The 20,346-nt window shown below is 41.3% G+C and overlaps 2 protein-coding genes across 3 annotated transcripts in view; one reads left to right on the top strand and one right to left on the bottom strand.

Annotated features, from left to right (window-relative positions):
- Positions 1-19,761, top strand: part of LOC111573208 (heterogeneous nuclear ribonucleoprotein C) — a 55,425-nt gene extending 35,664 nt beyond the window's left edge. The window contains exons 7-8 of one of the 2 annotated variants that reach the window (XM_055014356.1): positions 16,897-17,010; positions 17,269-19,761. In XM_055014356.1, coding sequence (XP_054870331.1) covers positions 16,897-17,010; positions 17,269-17,549 — 395 coding nt within the window. In that variant the 3' untranslated portion in view covers positions 17,550-19,761. Of the gene's footprint in view, positions 1-16,896; positions 17,011-17,265 lie in introns of both variants that reach the window. The other variant, XM_055014355.1, reaches the window with a different exon arrangement.
- The window catches only part of LOC111585752 (uncharacterized), a 120,989-nt gene continuing 112,479 nt past the window's right edge, over positions 11,837-20,346 (bottom strand). Inside the window, exon 45 of the mRNA XM_055014351.1 lies at positions 11,837-13,581. Within this exon, the coding sequence (XP_054870326.1) occupies positions 12,871-13,581 (711 nt within the window). The 3' untranslated portion in view covers positions 11,837-12,870. The remainder of the gene's footprint in view (positions 13,582-20,346) is intronic.

The following is a 20,346-nucleotide window of genomic DNA, read 5'->3' as shown; positions in this document are numbered from 1 at the left end:
AAACACATGCACCTTCATCACAAAAACAATCAGGAATTTTGGTTCTTTCATAGATTTATTATAGGTCTTCTGGAAATATGGCAAAATATACTGGTTCAAAAATATACATACAGCATTTCTAAGATTTGGTTAAATGTTCTTTGGCCATTTTCACCTCAGTTAAGCACTTTTGGTTTCTATCCACAAGTTTCTGGTTGTATCTTTGACCTCCTCTTGACAGAATTAGTGTAGTTCAACTAAATTTGTTGACTTTCTGATACAGACTTGTATCTTTATCACAGTCCACAGATTCTTGATGGGGTTTAAATCACAATTTTGGGGAGGCCAGTCTAAAACCTCAATTTTAGCCAGGTTTACCTACTTCTTTACCACTTTTTATGTGTTTTTGGGGTCATTGTCTTGTTAGAACACCCAGCAGTGTCTGAGACTCAACCCTCTGTCTGATGATTTCAGGCTTTCCTGAAGAACATAGAGTTAATCTTTGTCAATGCCTCTTAATCTTTTAATCTGGAGGTAGGTCTCCTTCTTCATTATTCCATTTACTTTGTGTAATGCACCTATTCCACCGGCACCAAAACAACCCCAGAGCATAATACTGCCACCACCATACCTGACAGTAGGTTTGGTGTTCTTGGGGTTAAATGCCTCACCTTCTCTCAAACATACACTATATTGCCAAAAGTATTCGCTCACCCATCCAGATAATCAGAATCAGGTGTTCCAATCACTTCCATGGCCACAGGTGTATAAAATCAAGCACCTAGGCATGCAGACTGCTTTTACAAACATTTGTGAAAGAATGGCTCGCTCTCAGGATCTCAGTGAATTCCAGCGTGGAACTGTGATAGGATGCCACCTGTACAATAAATCCAGTCGTGACATTTCCTCACTCCTAAATATTCCACAGTCAACTGTCAGCTGTATTATAAGAAAGTGGAAGTGTGTGGGAATGACAGCAACTCAGCCACCAAGTGGTAGGCCACGTAAACTGACGGAGTGGGGTCAGCGGATGCTGAGGCGCATAGTGCCATGAGGTCGCCAACTTTCTGCAGAGTCAATCGCTACAGACCTTCAAACTTCATGTGGCTTTCAGATTAGCTCAAGAACAGTGCTTCAGCAGAGAGCTTCATGGAATGCTGCATCCAAGCCATACATCACCAAGTGCAATGCAAAGCGTCGGATGCAGTGGTGTAAAGCACACCGCCACTGGACTCTAGAGCAGTGGAGACGCCTTCTCTGGAGTGACGAATCGCGCTTCTCCATCTGGCAATCTGATGGACGAGTCTGGGTTTGGCGGTTGCCAGGAGAACGATACTTGTTGGACTGCATTGTGCCAAGTGTAAAGTTCGGTGGCGGGGGGATTATGGTGTGGGCTTGTTTTTCAGGAGCTGGGCTTGGCCCCTTAGTTCCACTGAAAGGAACTCTGAATGCTTCAGCATACCAAGACATTTTGGACAATTCCATGCTCCCAACTTTGTGGGAACAGTTTGGAGCTGGCCCCTTCCTCTTCCAACATGACTGTGCACCAGTGCGCAAAGCAAGGCCCATAAAGACATGGATGACAGAGTCTGGTGTGGATGAACTTGACTGGCCTGCACAGAGTCCTGACCTCAACCCCATAGAACACCTTTGGGATGAATTAGAGCAGAGACTGAGAGCCAGGCCTTCTTGTCCAACATCAGTGTGTGACCTCACAAATGCGCTTCTGGAAGAATGGTCAAGAATTCTCATAAACACACTCCTAAACCTTGTGGACAGCCTTCCCAGAATAGTTGAAGCTGTTATAGCTGCAAAGGGTGGACCGACGTCATATTGAACCCTATGGATTAGGAAAGGGATGTCACTGACGTTCATATGCGAGTCAAGGCAGGTGAGCGAATACTTTTGGCAATATAGTGTATTTCTGATCACTGTGGACAAATAGCTCAATATTTGCTTCTTTTGTCCATAGAACTTTTCTCCAGAAGGCCTTTTCTTTGTCCATGTGATGGGCAGCAGATTTCAGTCGAGCCTTAAGGTGCCGCTTTTAGAAGGAAGAGCTTCCTTCTTGCACAGCAGCCTTTCAACACATTGACTCCCGTGTCCCAGCAGCTTCTTCTTCATTGCAGACCTGCTTTTTGGTGAATCTTGGTTGACTCTTGACCATCCTGACCAATTATCTCCCAGTAGCAGGTGATAGTTTGTGTTTTCATCCTGATTGTGGCAGAACTGTACCATGAACGTTATACTTACAACTGTTTGCAGAGACGGTTTTGAAATGTCATCTCAGAATGACTTTCCTGATTTGTTTAAATCATAGATTTGCTTGTTCAGATCTTTGCTGAGCTGTTTAGACTTTCCCACTGTAGTGTTTGTGGCTGAGTCTGATGACTGTGAATCAAATGGGTTTCTTTAAATTGCCTCAGAGAAGCCAGCAACTGTAGCCAGTCTTCTCATGAGAAGTTAAGAGACAATGCCAAGAACAAAATTCGATTAACACAATTTTCTGCATTACCAAAACTGACAATTCAAGTTGCTGTATGTATACTTTTTGACACAACAGATTTTTTCAAATCATGCCAGACAACCTATAATAAATCTATGAAAGAACCAAAATGCAGGATTGCTTTATTGTGACAAAAACTCTACAGAGTTCCCAGGAGTCATTGGAAATGCAAGAGTACCATGTAATCCAAGATCTTTACAAATGTATGTATATTTTTGTTTAGAATAATATAAATATCTGTTGTTTCACTGTAAACCAGCTAATTGAATGTTTTATTAATGTATTGAAAAAAGTAATGACACTGAAAAGCAAAAACCAAAACCCTTTCAACATTAGAAAACAAAAGACTAAGTCAACATTACACTGGCACCACCTTTGGTAAATAGAGTCGCTGGGATTTTCACAAAGTTCTTATTGATTTTTCTGACTGAACTCATGACAACTGTTCAAGTTCAGTGGTTTTTAAGGTGTTTTAAGGTTGTTTTTCTTTTGTTCTTTTTTCCAAGACAGAAATGCAAATATGACTCAAATGATGTAACAACACATCATTCCTGTCACTGTAAAGCTGACACACCCTTTAATAATGTCACCGGATGAAGTAGTGAAAAAATTAGGCCAACAGAGAATAACTAAAAATGCCTCGGTGGGTTTACTTTTGTTCTTTTTTGAAAGACTTGTGATTTGCAAATTGCACTACAAACTGTAAATTTATTCTTTATATTGTTTGTGAAAGTTAATGTCATTACTTCTAGTCTATTTAGTAAATATATTTAGCATAGGGAAATACAGAATATTAAATTAAAAATATTCTGAACTAAAAGACAGACCATTCATATGGATTTAAACAATTGATTTGCAGGTTTTGTCAGCATGTTATTTAAATATATAAAATAAAAGCAATATTTCGCAGACAAATGCCTCCTGTGTTATATTGTTATATATTATTATGTTGGATTATTATTATTGATTTATTAATGTTATTTTGCTGATGTAGTTGGTCGCAATGGAAGCAGTTTTCCTGCTTTGTATGCAGCGTGGTGTGATATTTTAATTTAAAGTTGACCTTTGTCGGCAAAATGTAGTGGAAATAAAAAGTACTATACTTTTCTTGTTGAAACAGAAATATAAAGTGGCAAATAATAGCATCCTTCAGCATCTAAGTGAGTGTAAATTATCTTATTACACCAAACCTGCGGCATTTGTAGAGGATAAATAACAAAAATAAATGATATACAGCAATGTGTCAAAGCACAAGGCCTAAAAGATGCCTTACATTATAAATATAAAAATTAAAACTATAGAAACCAGTGTTACAAATGCACTTTATGAGATGATGTGATCTGTTTTACACTCCAGCTCTCTGTCTCTCCCCTGTGGTGATCAAATGTTAAAGCTCAGAAAATATTCATTGAAATCAGTCAGCTGTGTTTTAAAAGCTAAAAAAGTTTTTTTTCAGTCAAATGTATAATTTTTCTGTTAAAAACAACAGATATTGTGGAGGTGAAATTAGTGAGAGCAGAAAATACACATAAACAGACACTTTAATAAATCTTAATAATTTATTTGTTTGATAAGAAACCAGCACCGTAGAAAAGAGCCCTTTCTCATATAAAAACATATAAAATATCATCAGTGGTGAAGACAGATTAAAGTATACCATCATTAAGACGTTAAAACAAACAGGGATCAGGTGATTTAATTAGTGAAATCATTATTATTATATATCTTTCTGTATTTCTTGAAATATAACAACTCAGAGTCATGTTGTCTATTTTTTAATGATAGACAAACAATATCCAGCATATCTGTACCAAAGGCTTCCAAACAACCCTGATAGTTTTACCCTGAAATACCAATAATATAAAGTAACAGACACCATGTAGAGTAACACATGTTAAGGTTTTAAATAGCTTTCTTTTTCAAACAAAATTAGGAGCCAATAGCAGTAATATGAACTGTGTTTTACTGGAAATCTGCTGGTTGTTTGTGGCGTAAACAAACCAAAGTCACCAAATCTTCAGCATCCAGTGATTTAAAAAAAGAAGGAAGAAAGATCCGAGAACATCTGTCTGACTTTGGAAATTCCAGATTATTAACACAAACATCTATACTCTTAGTCACACAAACAAATTTCCACACATTAGAATTACTTTAAAGATGGTCTAATAACATAATATCTACACGTCACGATTTTAAAGGCTTGTTCCACCCACATTACAGAGAAACCTGCAGATCCTGTAGTCTTTTTGTTGTTTTTTTTTGTCTGTGTAGCAGATTTCTGTTGCCATCATAAAACAGTGGAGGTGAATGTGATAGCGTTTGTGCTGCTCACAACACTGAAAACAGAAACTCTCTTGGATAAATTAACCCTCTGGCACCCAAAAACCCGCTGGAGGGTTGGTTCCATAGATGTGCAGGACTTTGTATTGCAGTGAAAAATGAGCCCACAGAGAGTAAAAATGTGACTGAAGCAAAAGAAAAAAACCGCCAAAAAGTGTTTGGGGTTCAGAGGGTTAACAGTAGAATAGAATAATAATAATAAGAGAATAACCTGCTAACTGCTTTTTGAAACTCCAGGTTATCAAAGCTGTAAACAACAAAATAAGATCCATTCATCAGCTTTGTGTCAAATGTCATGTTAAACATTTAAAACCTGCAAATAAAACAATTGAAATGTTTTATTTCCTGTCATTTGGGTGAAAACACCCCTTAAAATAACTACTGCTGTGTCTGAGATCACTCCTTATTTACTGCATAGTGCGCTACTTTTACTGTCTTGTCAGTATATTTATCCACTGTACAAAACATACAGTACAAAATATACAAAAAAAACCCCACAAAAAACCGTGTTTATGGCTTTAACACTACTTTCAGTGATATGGTAGCAACCTGTCCATCACAAGGTTGCCATGGCCTAAAATGTACCCGGTTTCATTGTCTATTTTACTCTAAATAGGACTGTAATTTAAAAATATAACACCATGCTGTACTGAAGGAGACTTTAAAGTAACATTTGAGACCAAAAAACTATGAGGAAAATATTTACTGAGGCAATAAATCAAGTGAGAAAAGGGTCATTTTCTCAGACAACCTGACTTCTTTTAGCAACCAGAGGAGTCACACCCTGCTGGTTATTTGATAGAATGCAAGATGGCGCCGTGCCAGCGGCAGCTAGTTACAGCAGCTCCGGTTAACTTTAGGTCTGTTTAGTTATTTTTGTAGTTTTCTTCTCTTTTTAAGTTTTTCTTTTCAGCAAGTAGGGTGACGCTTTTGTACGGGACAGACATGGATGTGCAAATAGCGTTTTCCCTACTTTGTTTACTACTGTTTTCGGAACTTTTTAAATCCGCATCTGGTGACCCGTTCAGCCATGGCTCCATTGTTTACAGTCGGGAACAGCTGTTGGCGCTGAGCCAGGCCAGGCCGCCGTCGTGGGAGAGACCAGACATCCCAGCTGAGCTCCGCAGAAGGAGGAGAGGATGCCGGGCAGGACTGAAGCGTCGGGAGAAGAGGAGACGCTACAAGCCGTCCGTTCCATCTGTGATTATGGGGAATGTGAGGTCTCTCCCGAATAAGATGGAAGAACTGACGGCGCTGACCAGGCTGCAGTGGGAGTATAGGGAGAGCAGCCTCATGATGTTCACGGAGTCATGGCTGAACGAACTCACTCCGGACTCACTTTTAACTCTGGACGGATTCCATCTGGTCAGAGCGGACCGGAACGCGAGGGAGAGTGGTAAGAGAAAGGGTGGGGGCCTTGCGATGTATGTGAATGAGAGATGGTGTAATGCTGGACACATTAGCGTTAAAGAGCAGCTCTGCACTAAGGATGTAGAATTACTGGCGGTCAGTCTGCGTCCGTTCTATCTGCCCCGGGAGTATTCACATGTAATAGCCATTACTGTGTACATCCCTCCCTCGGCTGATGCGGCTGCAGCCTGTGAACTCATCCACAGTGTAGTGTCCCAGCTGCAAACATCTCACCCTCAGTCTCTTATCATCATCTCAGGAGACTTTAATCATGCATCGCTCTCTGCCACTCTCCCCACGTTCACCCAGTACGTGACCTGCCATACCAGAGACAATAAAACCCTGGACCTGCTGTATGCAAACATCAAGGATGCATACAGCTCCTCACCCCTCCCCCCACTGGGCCACTCAGATCACAACCTGGTGAGACTGCAGCCCATTTACATACCTATGGTGAAGAAACAACCCCCCACCACCAGGTATGTGAAGAAGTGGTCTGACGAGGCCACTGAGGCGCTGCAGGACTGCTTTGAGACCACAGACTGGGATGTGCTGTGTGGTCCACACGGGGAGGACATTGATGCACTGACAGACACTGTTACGGACTATATCAACTTCTGTGCAGAGAACATCGTACCGACCAGGAAAGTACGGTGTTTCTCTAACAGCAAACCCTGGGTGTCCCTGGAACTGAAGGCCCTGCTGAAGGAGAAGAGGAGGGTCTTTGGATCTGGGGACAAAGAGGAGCTGAGGAGGGTGCAGAAGGAGATAAAGAAGAAGATCAAGGCGGACAAGGCCAGCTACAGGACCAAGATGGAATCTCACCTGCAGGACAATAACACAAGGGAGGTCTGGAGAGACCTGAGATCCATCTCTGGTTACAGCAGAGGCCATGAGAGGGGAGCTGCAGCAGGAGGCCAGGAGTGGGCCAATGAGCTGAATCTGTTCTTTAACAGATTCGACTCTGCTCCCACTCCTCCCCCCTCTCATCAAAGCACCGACCAGCCAGCTCCTTCTTCACACCTCAGCTCTCTAGCACCAACACCACCAACAGCACCCCTCCTCCCATCCCCGTCTTCTACCACCTCCGGACTCCGCATACAGCCCCATCACCCCTCCTCGTCTCACCCCCCACCATCACCCCTCCCCCTGCCACCCTCCCCCTGCCTCTCCATAACAGCTGATCAGGTGAGAAGTGAACTTAAAAAGATCAAGACCAGGAAAGCTGCAGGTCCTGATGGAATCAGCTCCAGACTCCTTAGAGACTGTGCAGACCAGCTCTGTCAGGTGCTGCTGCACATCTTTAACCTGAGCCTGAGTCTGGAGAGGGTTCCTCTGTTATGGAAGACTTCCTGCCTGGTTCCTGTCTCTAAGACCAGGAACCCCAGGGAGCCTAACCACTTCAGACCTGTGGCCCTCACTTCTCACCTGATGAAGACCATGGAGAGGATCGTCCTCAAGAACCTCCGTCCCCAGGTGAGCCAGTATCTGGATCCACTGCAGTTCGCCTACCAACCGAACATTGGAGTGGATGATGCAGTGGTCTACCTGCTGCACAGATCACTGACTCACCTGGAGAAACCCAGCAGCACTGTGAGGGTCATGTTCTTTGACTTCTCCAGTGCTTTCAACACCATCCAGCCTTCTCTGCTTAGGGTGAAGCTTGAAGGAGCGGGAGTAGACTGTCACCTGGCTGCTTGGACCATCGACTACCTCACCAACAGACCACAGTACGTGAGGCTTCAGGACTGTGTGTCTGATGTGGTAGTCAGCAGCATGGGGGCCCCACAGGGGACAGTGCTCTCCCCCTTCTCTTCACCCTGTACACATCGGACTTCCACTACAACTCTGGGAGCTGTCACCTCCAGAAGTTCTCCAATGATACAGCCATTGTTGGGTGCGTATCTGAAGGGGACGAGCGGGAGTACAGGATGGTCATCTCTGACTTTGTGGACTGGTGTGAGCGAAACCATCTGCAGCTCAACGCCAGTAAGACGAAGCAGATGATCGTGGACTTCCGCAGGAGGAGGACACCCTGGACTGCACCGGTGAACATCCAGGGTTTGGACATTGACATGGTGGACACATGCAAATACCTGGGTGTTCACCTCAACAACAAACTGGACTGGACACACAATACAGAGGTCCTGTACAAGAAGGGCCAAAGTCGTCTCCACCTGCTTAGGAGACTGAGGTCCTTTGGAGTGTGCAGGACTCTGCTCAGGACATTTTATGACTCTGTGGTAGCGTCTGCTATTTTCTATGCAGTGGTCTGCTGGGGAGCAGGGAGCACTGAAAGGGACAGAAAGAGACTAAACAGACTGGTCAGGAGGGCTGGTTCTGTCCTGGACTGTTCCCTGGACTCCATAGAGGAGGTGGGTGAGAGGAGGATGTTGTCAAAGCTCACATCCATCATGGACAATCCCTCTCACCCACTGCATGACACTGTGGGGTCTTTAAGCAGCTCCTTCAGCAGCAGACTGAGACATCCACCCTGCAAGAAAGAGCGCTATCGCAGGTCCTTCATCCCATCTGCTATAAGACTTTACAACATCAGCATCACTGGCTGATGTTAACATAAACTGGACTATATCATTACCACCCCAATCCATAAAATTTGCACTGACATTCTTGCACTGCACATCTCTGCACTTTTAAACTTTATTTTTATTTTTATTTTTTCTGTTAAAAAATTTTGCCACCCTTGTATATATTGTAAATAAAGCTGCTGTAACAATGTAAATTTCCCCTGGAGTGGGGAGAAATAAAGAACTTTATCTTATCTTATCTTAAGGCACTCCTGCACTGACTTTGCTTTTTAGACCCTGAGGCAGGCCATGACTGTACATTGTAAAGGAGTAGAGTCATTTCAGAGGAAAACTCAAGAGTTTTCAGCAGCACTTAAAGGTTAATGCTAATATTAGCCTGGTAACATGGTCTCATAGGAAATGCTAACAGGCTAATATTTAGCAGGTATGTTTACTATGTTCACCATCTTTGTAAGTTACTGATGTAATGTGTTAGAATGCTAATATTTACCCATTAGCACCAAACGCAAAGAGCAGCTAAAAGTTGGGTTGATCGTTGTTGCTGATTACAATGATTCAAAGTATCTGAATATTTGTGTACTTTAATATAGCATCTGATTCAGTTTATTTAGTGTTTTTAGTATTTATCCTCAGTAATTTATTGTGCAGTTACTTCTTAAATCCAGGTGTCTACGAGATGTGTTCCGATTTGTTACTGCACAGCAGCAGCAGAAACATTGTGAATTCAAAGCAAACTTCCCTCTGAGACATTAGAGTCTTATCTCAGACTTGATGGCAGCGCTAAAAGTAAAGTCGGAGGCTCTTTAAAGTCATTAGAAATATCTGCTGTGGATCATGAATATCTGCACAGAAGTCAATCCAATGGTTGTGGAAATGTTTTAGTCTGGAAAAAAGTTGTGGATCGATGGGATTGTCAGCAGATGACAAAAAAACTAAAAGTTGTCACTCTTGAGTAACACAAATGCCGCAAAAACACCAAAATCAACATTAAATGGATCCTAATAATAGGTATTAGAGTTACTGTCCAATGGATTTTGTTCTCAAGAAGAGTTTGGGCGATTTAATTAAAGCTAGAGTGTACGACTTTTACATATAAACAAATGTACTGTCTGGTGTATTCAAGCTCATACAACCTAGTTACTTAATTCTGATTGAACTTATCAGCACCAGGTAGATATCTGTATTTCACAGTATACTGGAGTTTAAAATCTGTTGTTTGTGAACAAACTCCTGCCCTGACACACTGGTACATTTTACATGAACCAGAGGGCCATACTATGAAGCAAGTTCACCAAATCTGGGCTTTCTTTTTTAGGCCAGCTTAACAAAACCTAAAATTAATTTACATAAAATGATTCATTTAAGTGCTTCGTAGTGCAGCCTTTAACAGACATCGGCAGTGTTTGTGTAGTTACTCTCACAGCCAAAAGGGGGAAACAAAAGTTCCACACTGCAACTTTAAACTTGCAGTGTTTTCTTTGGTGAAGTTTTTGACTTTTTTTTTCCATGCATGAAGAGCTGCTAGTCCTGCCTTGTTTATTTTTTTTTAGATTAGCTCAGTGTGAAGTTTGACTTTTTGTGAAAATGGGGAAACCACTGGAAAGCAAAAACGAAAGCAATTGACACAAAGATCCTGTTGTGAAGTCTGTATTTGCTCCATTAAAAATAGCCGAATTAGCTTTTAGCAGCTCTTGTTTGCAATGTATCAGTACACGTACCCACTGGGTTACTGTAATACTGGAGAAAACGGGTCATTCCACCTTAATTCACCAATGCCCCACACCTGACCATCTCCAATTTGACTGATTTTTTTCTTTAAAGTGGTGAATAGTGATTGAGTTAACCATGTGAAACAACTGGGCTCACAGGTAACATTAGTTTTTGACGTAACGATCCTTAAAGAGGGTGGATTCTTGTCGATTTTTGTGTTATTTTCTTGACGCCAATTGTCATAGCTTGAGAAATAATATAGTTTTAAAACATGCTACAAATGTAAAAAAAAAAACAAAAAACAAACAAACAAAAAAAAAACCCAAAGTAATTTCAATGATTTTCAATGACTCGTGCCATTCAACGTTTAAAGCTGCTATTGGTGCCAATTAATAAAAATCAGCCCCTTAGGATGAAAAATAAAGGTGGACATGTTTTTGACCAAATTTGCACCATCATGTAATGAGAAAATCATGGTTTTCCAACTTATCATTCACTTCAATCAATGTCATATAATCAATTTAAATATTTAATACTGGCAGCATATTCTACATTTTAAAGCTCCTACTGGTGCCAATCACAGGGAAAAAAACGCAGCCTCTTAGGGTGAAAAATAAAGGTTTGGACATGTTTTTGACCAAATTTGCACCATCATATAATTAGAAAAATCATGGTTTTCCAACTTAAAGTGCTTCGATTATTTTATAAAAACTCGTCCCATAAGAAATTACGTCACATAATCAATTTTCAATATTTAATACTGGCACCATATTCTACATTTTAAAGCTCCTATTGGTGCTTGTTTTTGACCAAACTGGCTCCATCATATAACTGGTTTGGGTTGAACCATTGAAGACCACATGGACATATCGTTTAACCTGCAAAATTTCCAGACTCTAACTACATTATTTCTCAAGTTATGGCTCTTCAAATGTTGATCCACAGAAGAAATCGACATGACCAAACGTTCTTTAAGGATTTTAACAAATATTACCTATAAGCCCAAATTTTACACGTTTTCTTAACAACATACACTGCATTCAAAAGTCCATCATAGCCCATCCATTAACCATCAATTAGCCTTTCAACGTGATTAGCTAGCACAATGTACCATTAGAACACAAGAGTTATGGTTGGTGGAAATGGGCCTCTGTATCCCATGTTTTCATTCTACATATGTCCAATGACAATAAAGGCATTTGATTTGATTTGATGTAGATATTCCTTTAAAAATCAGACGTTTAAAGCTGGAATAGTCATCTACCACATTAACAATGTCTAGACTGTATTTCTGATTAATTTAAATTTATCTTCCCTGAATAAAACAGTTTTTCTTTTAAAAAAAAAAAAAAAGGACATTTCGAAGTGACCCCAAACTTTTGAACAGTAGCATAAATATGCATGGGAAAAAAATCAGATAAATATGAGATGGTCAAGGGCAAACTTTTCCTAAATTTGGAGGGATGACCCAAAACTTAAAGACGTGATTCACTGACTTTCGTTCTCTGTGGACTGGAATTAGCGCATCTGTTGATTCTGGTAATATCATGGATGAATCTAAATATAGAGTCCGTCCTCCAGCAGAGCGTTGGATCGAGGTCGAGATTCTCTCCGGCTATTTTCATGTCCTCGTTCTCTGTCACTTCCTCTCCTCTCCCTCCTCCGACTCCCTCCATCCTCTCTCTTCATCCTCTCCTCCTCCACCTCACCACCTCCCGCCCTTTCGAACTGCCTCCTGGTGCTCTCCACCCGGCTGCCTCTCCTCTCCTCCCCCCTGTGGTGGCTCGTCTTCGGTGCCTCTCTTTCTGGATGCTCCCTGCTTGTCTCGTGGCTTCGATGCAATGCCGTTTTTCCGCGGTCTTCTCTCTTTGTGGCTCTGTCAGCCACCCTGCTCTCCGGTTTGTCCTCTCTGTTTTTAGTCAGCTCTGCTCTCCAGTCCGTCGCTCCTCTCTCCTCCTCTTCTCGCCTCCTCCTGCTCTTTGTCCGGTCACCCTCTCTGGTTTCGTATCTATCACTCCTGGTGCTGTGCCTCCTCTCCTCTTTATTACCCTCGGGCTTGTCCTCCCTGCTGCTCCTTCTCCTTCCACTTTCTCTGTTCTCAAGGTGCATTTTTAAGCTCCGGTCATCTACTGATCTGCTCTTAACTTCTTCCTGCTCTGTTTCCGTCTTATTTTTCTCTTTTTCCTTCCTGTCTGCTGTTTTGTTCACACCGGTTTCTTCTTTCGTCTTGTCTCGCTTGCTCTCATGTTTCTCTTTTCCGGCTGTTAATCTATTCTCGGCTTCTTTGTCTTTCTTGCTTCCTTGCTGAGATTGTTCTTTTAAAACTTCTTCTTTGGAAGTTTTGACACTCTTCTCATGTTTTGGCTCCTTTTCCTCTTATTTGCTTTCTTCTTCTTCTTCCTTTTCCTCTTTCTTTGAGTCATCTCCTTCCTCCTTCGTCTCCTCTTCCTCCTTCTTCTCCTCTGATTCTGCTTTCTCCTCTTTTTTCTCCTTCTTACTTTTCAGATTTTCCTTCTCTGCCTCTTTGCCCTTCTTCAGTTCCTCCTCTACTTTCTTGTCCAGCTTCTCCTCCAGGAGATCCAGCTCCTGTTCCAGCTCTGCCAGCTTCTTGGGGTCGGACTCCAAGTCGTCGTCAACCTCCACCTCCACCTCCACCTCCTCAATCTCCTCGTACTCCTCCACCTCGATGCCGTCCATCGTCTTCTGCAGCTGTGTCTTCACCTTGTTCAGTTCCAGGAGGCCGTCTTGGAGGTCTTTGCACACCTCCCGGATCTTGGCGGCGAACTTGGTTTTGGCACCTTTGCGGAGCTTGTGGGAGTCTTTGGCGAGGAAGAAAACGTCGAGAGCCAGGAAGAGCGCTGACATGACGCCGGTGGTGACGCTGATGGCCTGGGCAGCTTTGGCGACGCCACCTGCAGCGCCCAAAACCTGTACGGTGCTGATGAGCTTGTCGGTGTTGATCATCAGAGCTTTTCCAGCTCGGCCGCCCTCCTTCATCACGTGTTTGATGTTGTGGTTCAGAGCCTTTTTGGCCGCACTTTCAGAGTATTTGCTGAAATCCCACTCCTCCAGGGTGTCCATACCTTCCTACAGCAGAGAGACACCAAAGGAGGTTAAATATTCTCTCAGAAAGAAACAGTATTTGTTCAGGAATTCTCCAAATAAATTAAGTTTAATGTCAAAAACAAAGCTGGTGGTGAAATAATAAATAAATATTCTGACATTATTTTTTAATTTTTTTGAAATATAGTGGTATTATTGCTGCAAAACTATTTATAAATGTTGTTGTGAAGCACGGAGATATGGGATCCCAGAATCAGTCATTTATAAGGGCTGACTGTGATCTCATAGTAGGGGGTGTTGAGAAACATGGAGGTATGAGATCCCAGAATCAGCCACAAGGGGGAGACTCTGGCAGAATAACAGCTAAATAAGGGAACATTGTGATATTATAACCTGTGATTTATAACTGATTCATGCTATAACCTAATAAATGTGTTAAAGCTAACACAAATACCTATTTTTATAATCTTTGTTTAAGAAGTAACTAAGTCAGAACAGCAACTCACTGTGAAAAGTGATGTTTTTGGTTACCAGGGAAACTGATGTTTTTGATAGATATGACAAATATGAGGAACTAATGCTTTATTAAATGGAAATGCTTTTAGAGTTTTGATTACTATAAAACTGAGATGTATTAGAAAGAGTTTTGATTACTGTTAAACTAAGGTTTTTAACTTAGTAATGAAGTGAGAAGTCAAGAGCTAAGGTGAACTGGGGTCAAGTGTTCACAGTAAAGGTTATTAACCTCGAAATAGACGTCAAGGATTTTTGTGAGTCTGACATCTGTTTCCTGACCGGAGGCCTGCTCTGAGCTGCAGATGGAACAAATACATTAATAGAGAAGTGAGACTGAGTGGAAGGGTCCAAACAGTCCAAACAGTTAGTTTCAGTTCCTCAAACATGGAGGGGTCTTAGGATGAGTTGGGGGGGGCTGGTGGAACAGTCCAGAATAGATGGTTTTAGTTCCTCCAGAGCACGCGGAGGCCACGAGGTCAGTGGATGGGAGCAGTGCACGGAGGGAGATGGATGCTGTCATCACGTATGTTAATTAAGTGTGCAGTCATTGCATATGCAAAAGGTTCAGTTGTTGTATAAATTGCACTGGATCGAGACACGAGTTGGGAGTCGTTGCGAGGTGGTCACTCGTTGCAAGCCAGGGTAGAAATGCTCTGAGCAAAGGGGATTTTACCACGTAACTCGGACGGGGATTCAACATGATCTGCAAAGGAATATCTGTTCTATTGGAATTATGGACTGAAGGACTGCTCTTTCTGCACTGTTTGAGGATTACGAAAGACTGTGATCTAAAAATAACGCTGACTGAAGGAGTATAACTGAACTCTACTATTTCCAAAGGATTAACACCAGAATGGATTAACAAAGTTTTTACTGGCCCAAAGAACAAAAATGGATACAAGCAGATCTAAATCTGGACTGAACCCCCTCCACCTCCTCCCTGGAGCAGAGCCCAGCGGGGCGTCGGTCTTCAGGTGAGCAGCCGGTTCTGATCACACCGTCTGCTCTCCCCCTCCAAATTACATAGTTTGGGTGATTATTGCTCTTCTTAGATAAAAGCATAGTTCCAGTTAGGGGTCATATTAGAGGATTGTTATAGAATTAATGTTTAATTGGTTGTCTGATGATTTATGGGCTATTGCTATTTTCCTGCTGAAATTTTATAATAAAGCATTTATCCTGCAATTAAAGTTAATAGATTGGAAATTCTATTTATTTTTATCATGATGATGAATTAACCACATATATCTTCTCAGTTTGTAAAAAGTCAGGTTATTGTGTGCATTACATCTAAAACTGGTTCTGTCAGATTACCTATTCGTTGGGGCCGGGGGTGGCCTTTTTTAAACTTATCCTTGGGGTTATCCATTCCTTAACCTCTAAATTTAAACCTAGCAACTTACCATGTGCAGAATCCGATGAGAGAAAAGTTGCCGTTAACAGACATGACTGGTAATTAATTTGACCATTCGAAAGTGGCTACTCAGTTGAGTTAGTTATCAGAGGAAGCAGGATAGGCGTCTGGATGGAGACAGTTAGAAGCTAGGCGAATTTTCTCACTTACCAGCTTAAAAACGTTCCTCAGATCCCATCTGGGTTGTATCATATGGGCTACGGGAACCGGACCCGTTAGATGGAGAGCTGGTCCAGTAATTCTCTGATAGTTAATTAATTAATTAGATTGATTTAGGAGGTTACTGGCCCTAGGATTCGACACCATTTAATACAGATGTACCTACTAAAATGACGTTGCGCTGAGCACTGGCTTGTGTTATACATGTGTACGTTTTGTAGCAGGCGGCGGGAATTGATGAGACTCAAACACACCCACAATTGAATTAATTATTCCTTGTATAACGTCGGACGGATAAGTCCCAATAAGTCCGCAGCAGTCGATATGTAGTATGACCGCAATCATGTGATCTTCAGAAGGCAGCTGACGTGGCATTCACTTGTTGTCAGAGTTACAGCGACGCCGTGCCGCTATCTTGCAATGATATAGAAATCTTTAACAAATCCGTGGAACCAGACTATAAGCCACATTAGGGACACATTAGTGCTTATTCTGCCTCAATCATCAGGGCTTTCTGCTCAACCATTTTGTATTTGCTTGAAACTTTATGTCATAAACTTTGGATATTTTAATATCTGTAAAATTTTAGCTTGATATATCAAAAACATTCTGAGATATATATTTTTGTTAAAATTACTCATCTTTGTTCACTTTCTGCACATTTTTCTGCACATGGACGACAGTAACTCAGGAACTTTCTCCTGTTGTTGATTCGGGATCAGCAAAGTAGATCAAACAAAAAAAAATTAAGCCACCATGACAAGTCGCATCTTCCAGCGCAAATTAACCAAATAAATTGATAATGCAGAAGGCAACTAGTCAAACCATGTTTAGTTGCATGTCAGTCAATACAAAACATCAGCAAAATACAAAAATCAGAGACAGTTGAGCACAAGTTGCTCTAAAAATGTGGAGATTTGAGACTAAATGACCCAAAAGCAATGCAACACTTCTGACAAAATCCTCAAATAGACCTAAATGAAGTTAACCTTAAAAACTGCTGCACATTTAATTGTATGAGGATGTCAGAGTTTTCTTCCTGAGCCTGTCATATTGAAAATTTTAGTTTTTGACCAAAATGTGCAGTTTTAAGACCTCGTGAGAAGCCTTTTCCTGTATTTTCCGACCCTTGGAAGACGACGACTTACCGAAGAATCGTCGGTTTTGGAAATTATGTGTTTGAAGTGTGTTTGAAAATGAAGCACTATGATGTCTTTCTAACTGACCTCCTACCTTCATTTTCTCTCCAGTGAAAGTGGACGAGCTACAGACCATCAAGCGCGAGTTGACCCAGATAAAAAGCAAAGTGGACGACCTGCTAGAGAGCCTGGAGTGCATGGAGAAGGACCACAGCAAGAAGTCGGGTGAGAAGGAAATCGCATGTTGCATGTAATGGCAGCCGATAAATGCAGCAGTATTTAACTGTAGGACACTGTAAAGTAAAACCTCCAGTACAGAATGACCTCAAAGTTGGAATCCCACTATGAATTTTGACCTGCTTTTATTGATCTTTAACTACAGAAACCTTCAGAGCTGCAGTTTTTTTGTCTCGAGTGCATCCTTTAACCTCATTAAATAAAACAGATGATTGTTTATGAATGTTCCTTTTTGTCTGGCAGAAGCTAAGAGCATAAAAACGGAGCCGGGAGAGGTAACTTCACCTCCTCACCCGAGCAACAAGAAGGACGACGGGGTAAAGAGGGACAGGGAGAGCCAGGACTTGAATGACTCAGAGGAAGAGGAGGAAGAGGAGGAGGAAGAAGAAGGAGAGGAGGGAGACCTGCTGGAGGAGGAAGAGGTGAGAACAAATTTGAAAAAAATGTTGGCAGCTCCAGGTTTCATAAATGTGATACATGAATCGATTAATTCGTGTCGAAGCGAGTATGAGCAGAAATATTGCTAATTTGGTGAACTGAGCAATTGTTGGCCCTCAGAGGAGATTTTCCAACTATTTTCATGGCATCAGGGTTTTAAAAGAATCAGGTTTTGTTCCACTTATTTTTAGTGCTGGGACTTTAACGAATTAACTTCGATGAATTAATTACAGAAAAAATGACACATTAAAGAATAACATGTTTAATCGCACCTTTCTCGGTTCTCTAATTTCAACTTCAGCTTTATTGTCATTCAGCATTGTAGGTAGTTAACAGTTAAACAAAATTCTCTCATCCGGTCACATAGCAGAAATAAAAGTGTCAATACTATACAAAAATTAAGAAAAAATATATGGCAAATTTAAAAAGACTGAACTAAAAAAGACAAGCATACACCAGACATAATCATACGTGCACACAAATTTCTGGCACACTGGTAACACTGATGCACGCTCCAGTCCAGAAGGTGGCGATAATGCACTGAAATTCTGTTTGCTAGCCATAAAGAAGATACACAGGATGCACTGAGTGATGTCAGCGCACAAGAAAGTTCCGTGAACTGTGAAGGAAGACTGAATTGAGCTTGTCAGGCAGAAAGTTTTCTTTTAAAAAACTTCCCGATGGCAGCTTGGATGAAAGCGTGGTTGTGTGCAAATTGTGCAATAAAGAGTTTTCTTATCACCACAGCACTTCAAGCTTGCTGTTAGCACCAGAGCTAACGTTAGCTGCGATGGCCCTGGTACCGGCAAACTGTGTAGCCATCCCATAATAGACCACTTTTCAAGACACTGAAAGTGCTTGACTTTACAAAAAGTCTTAAAATGTTAAATGTAATTGCACTTTGAGTTTGCAGTAATCTGTTAATGTGGTGGACAGATGAAAAATGCAGATAAATATAAATGAAACAAACATTTTTGTTGTTTAAATTCACTTATACGCCTATTTATCAATTCAGTCCTCAACCAAAATTTATTTGAGTTATTAGCCATGATGAGTGCATCACTTCATCCGCCTCTCTTCTTACTCTGATGCACCCATCACTTTTGGAAGGGGTTAAATCTGGACTAATCAGACCACATGACCTACTTCCATTGCTTCAGAGTCCAATCTTTATGCTTCCTAGCAAATTGAAGCCTTTTTTTCCGATTAGCCTCACTGATCAGTGGTTTTCTTAGAGCTACACAGGTGTTTAGTCCCAATCCTTTGAGTTCCCTTTGCATTGTGCATGTGGAAATGCTCTTACATTCACTGTTGAACACTGCCGTAAGTTGTACTGTTGATTTTTTTATGATTTGATTTCACCAAACATTTAAGTGCTCGCCAATCGCTATCATTTGTGTTTTTATTCTGACCACATTTCATCCTGGAAGATGATGGTTCACTATCCTTCCAGGTTTTAATAATGTTGTTGGATGGTTCTTAACCTGATTTTAGTAGTTTCAGAAATCTCCTTAGTTGTTTTCTTTACTTGATGCAGGCCAATAATTTGACCCTTCTGAAAGTAATTAACATCCTTTCCATGACCACAGCTTCTTACTGTGTCAGAGTTAAATAACTTGTTGCCAGCTGAAACATAATCACCAATCCAGTAATTAGGATTGGGAGACTCTTACCTATTTGCTTAGTTAAATCCAGGTGGTGACCTTTTTTTTTTGGCCAGGCAGTTTACAGTTTGTTTGCGCTGATGGAATCCATCTATTTGAATCCTCATCGCCGTTCACGACAGCGTGAACAGCGATGAGGACTCGTAGGACGACGGCAACGCATGCAGCGAACTCGCAGCTTCCAGTAGGAACTCGGACTCCTGTTTTAACACTCATGTTGAAGATAAAAAAGCAAACATGTACACAGACACACACACAAGCATGGTGCGCTCACTCTGTTCAAACATTGTCCCCTCTCTTTCTTTCTTTCTTTTTTTCTTTTGGTGAACTTTTTGCCCGTTGTCCGGTATCACTGTAACAGGAAGAACTAGCTGTTGGTCTGTGTTTTTCATTGCTTGTCTTCAGGTGAAGGCAGGAACATCAACTGTGAATGTTCTCAGAGACGACAGCTCGACGGAGATGTTTTAAACGCCGGGATGGAAAATTCAGCTCCAGAAGAACGTTTTAAATTTTCAATGTGTTCCTTTTTTCTCATCAGTGAGTTTGAACTTGTGTCTGTATGTTAATGTCAGTTTTTTATACTGTCAGTTTCATTTCAACTGTAAAGGAATAACTTGCAATAAAATATTAAAATCCAGTGCATGTTTATGTTTTCTTTCCCACTTGCATAAAGTTTATTACATTTGAGGTTGATTTTCTAGCTTTGGCTTACAGTGAAAATAATCCAGTCATGCTGACAAGTTGGAGTAATTGCAAAGACCTCAGGTTATTCAGATGTATTTAAAAAGCAAAACAATGGCAGGTGTTGAGATAATAAAACTAGGGAGTCTGGAAACAGCCCTCATTACTTAACAGAGCTCAACCTGCATAACTGGTTGGAGTGGATGTGTGACATTTCAGATGTTGGCAGATAATTTGTTTACTGCAGTTGTGATTGTCTAAGGGCTTGTTTTTGTTGCACTGTTGAACACTGGAATTGTTTTTTACAGAGATCCCAAGAGCTTAACATACTGCAACCCATACAGACCTGCAAATATAGAAAATAGGTCACTAATTTGGCTGCACAATGGCGTGGTGGTTAGCACTTTTGCCTTGCAGCTTGAAAATCCACGTCCCGGCTTTTCTGGGATCTTTCTGTATGGAGTTTGCATGTTCTCCCTGTGCATGTGTGGGTTTTCTCTGGGTACTCCGGCTTCCTCCCACAGTCCAAAAATGTGCTGAG

The sequence above is a fragment of the Amphiprion ocellaris genome, chromosome 10 (assembly GCF_022539595.1).
Source record: "Amphiprion ocellaris isolate individual 3 ecotype Okinawa chromosome 10, ASM2253959v1, whole genome shotgun sequence".
Lineage (NCBI taxonomy): Eukaryota > Metazoa > Chordata > Actinopteri > Pomacentridae > Amphiprion > Amphiprion ocellaris.
Note: the sequence above shows the minus strand (reverse complement) of the source record. Positions and strands in the feature narration are given on the sequence as shown.